The sequence below is a fragment of the Halyomorpha halys genome, unplaced genomic scaffold (genome assembly GCF_000696795.3).
Source record: "Halyomorpha halys isolate HHAL.00 unplaced genomic scaffold, Hhal_1.1 Scaffold721.1, whole genome shotgun sequence".
Classification (NCBI taxonomy): domain Eukaryota; kingdom Metazoa; phylum Arthropoda; class Insecta; order Hemiptera; family Pentatomidae; genus Halyomorpha; species Halyomorpha halys.
The window spans coordinates 225,414-226,422 of record NW_027114085.1 but is presented as its reverse complement, the minus strand read 5'-3'; the positions used below and the strand labels follow the sequence as shown (position 1 = coordinate 226,422).

Here is a 1,009-nt window from a genome sequence, read left to right as displayed (position 1 = left end):
TTTTTTGTTTTTTTGTTTTTTGTTTAGTACAATTGATTCACATACTGTTTTACAGGTTAAAAAAAAAAAAAAAAAAAAAGAGCAATATATATAAAATTCATTTTGTTCCTATGATACTAAAATTATAGTAATAGAAAGAATACCAGCAAGCCTCACATCATATCATAGAAACAGTTCAATCTAATTAAGAGAAAAAATTTATATTTTTTAATTTCAAAAATAACCTTTCAATAAAAGTAGTAGCTGTTCAACTAATTTAATAAATTACATCTCCATATTTTAAAATTCGTTTAAGAGTTCTCACCTATTTCATTCTAATTATATGTGCATTTAACTATCTATAAATTAAAACAATTAAGAAATTACTTCACACAATATATTTTGATTAGATAAACATTCCTAATGGTATTGCTTAAAGTACTATTGTTCTAACCAATGAAAGAAAGCAACAAATTTGGAGATTCTTTAATTAAATTATTATATTCAATAAAAAATTTTTAAATACGAGTTTCCTACTCTACTAAATATAAAACCTACCTCGCAAATGTGTGCTTTTATTTACAAAAAATAAGAGGAAGACAATCACTAATGCAATACCAAATAATATCAGAACAAAAAATAATTTCAATATTCTCAAATTAAACATCACTATTCAAATCAAAATCTCCGACTACTGACCTACTCTGTTTACTATTTACATATTTATACAAAATACCGTTGGAAACAAAGATTGTCGACAAGACATTGAAGCAAAGAGGAAAGAACATGAATGTACCAAAAAAATAAAGTATTATCTTATTTTTATAACCTTTGTATGACTTCATAACCACTAATGACGAGAATGATTAGTCAGATATCATTTTCAATAATATTATACAGACTTGGGTATGTAGATAATGGGGCCGTAGTTGAAACATCAATTATTCTGCAGCGCTACACCCTTTACTTGACGAAGTACTTCACTTCATATAATCCGATTATGTACTGCTTCTAGTCAGTTCCTTAATTC

The 1,009-nt window shown here is 25.8% G+C and overlaps 1 protein-coding gene across 2 annotated transcripts in view; it reads right to left on the bottom strand.

Annotated features, from left to right (window-relative positions):
* Positions 1 to 728, bottom strand: part of LOC106685648 (carbohydrate sulfotransferase 11) — a 9,683-nt gene extending 8,955 nt beyond the window's left edge. Inside the window, exon 1 of one of the 2 annotated variants that reach the window (XM_014428449.2) lies at positions 679 to 728. Coding sequence is in view for 1 of the 2 variants with exons in the window: in XM_014428447.2 (XP_014283933.1) it covers positions 538 to 646 (109 nt within the window). In the remaining variant the exon portion in view is untranslated. Of the gene's footprint in view, positions 1 to 537 lie in introns of both variants that reach the window. The other variant, XM_014428447.2, reaches the window with a different exon arrangement.
* Between the last annotated feature and the right edge of the window lie 281 nt (positions 729 to 1,009).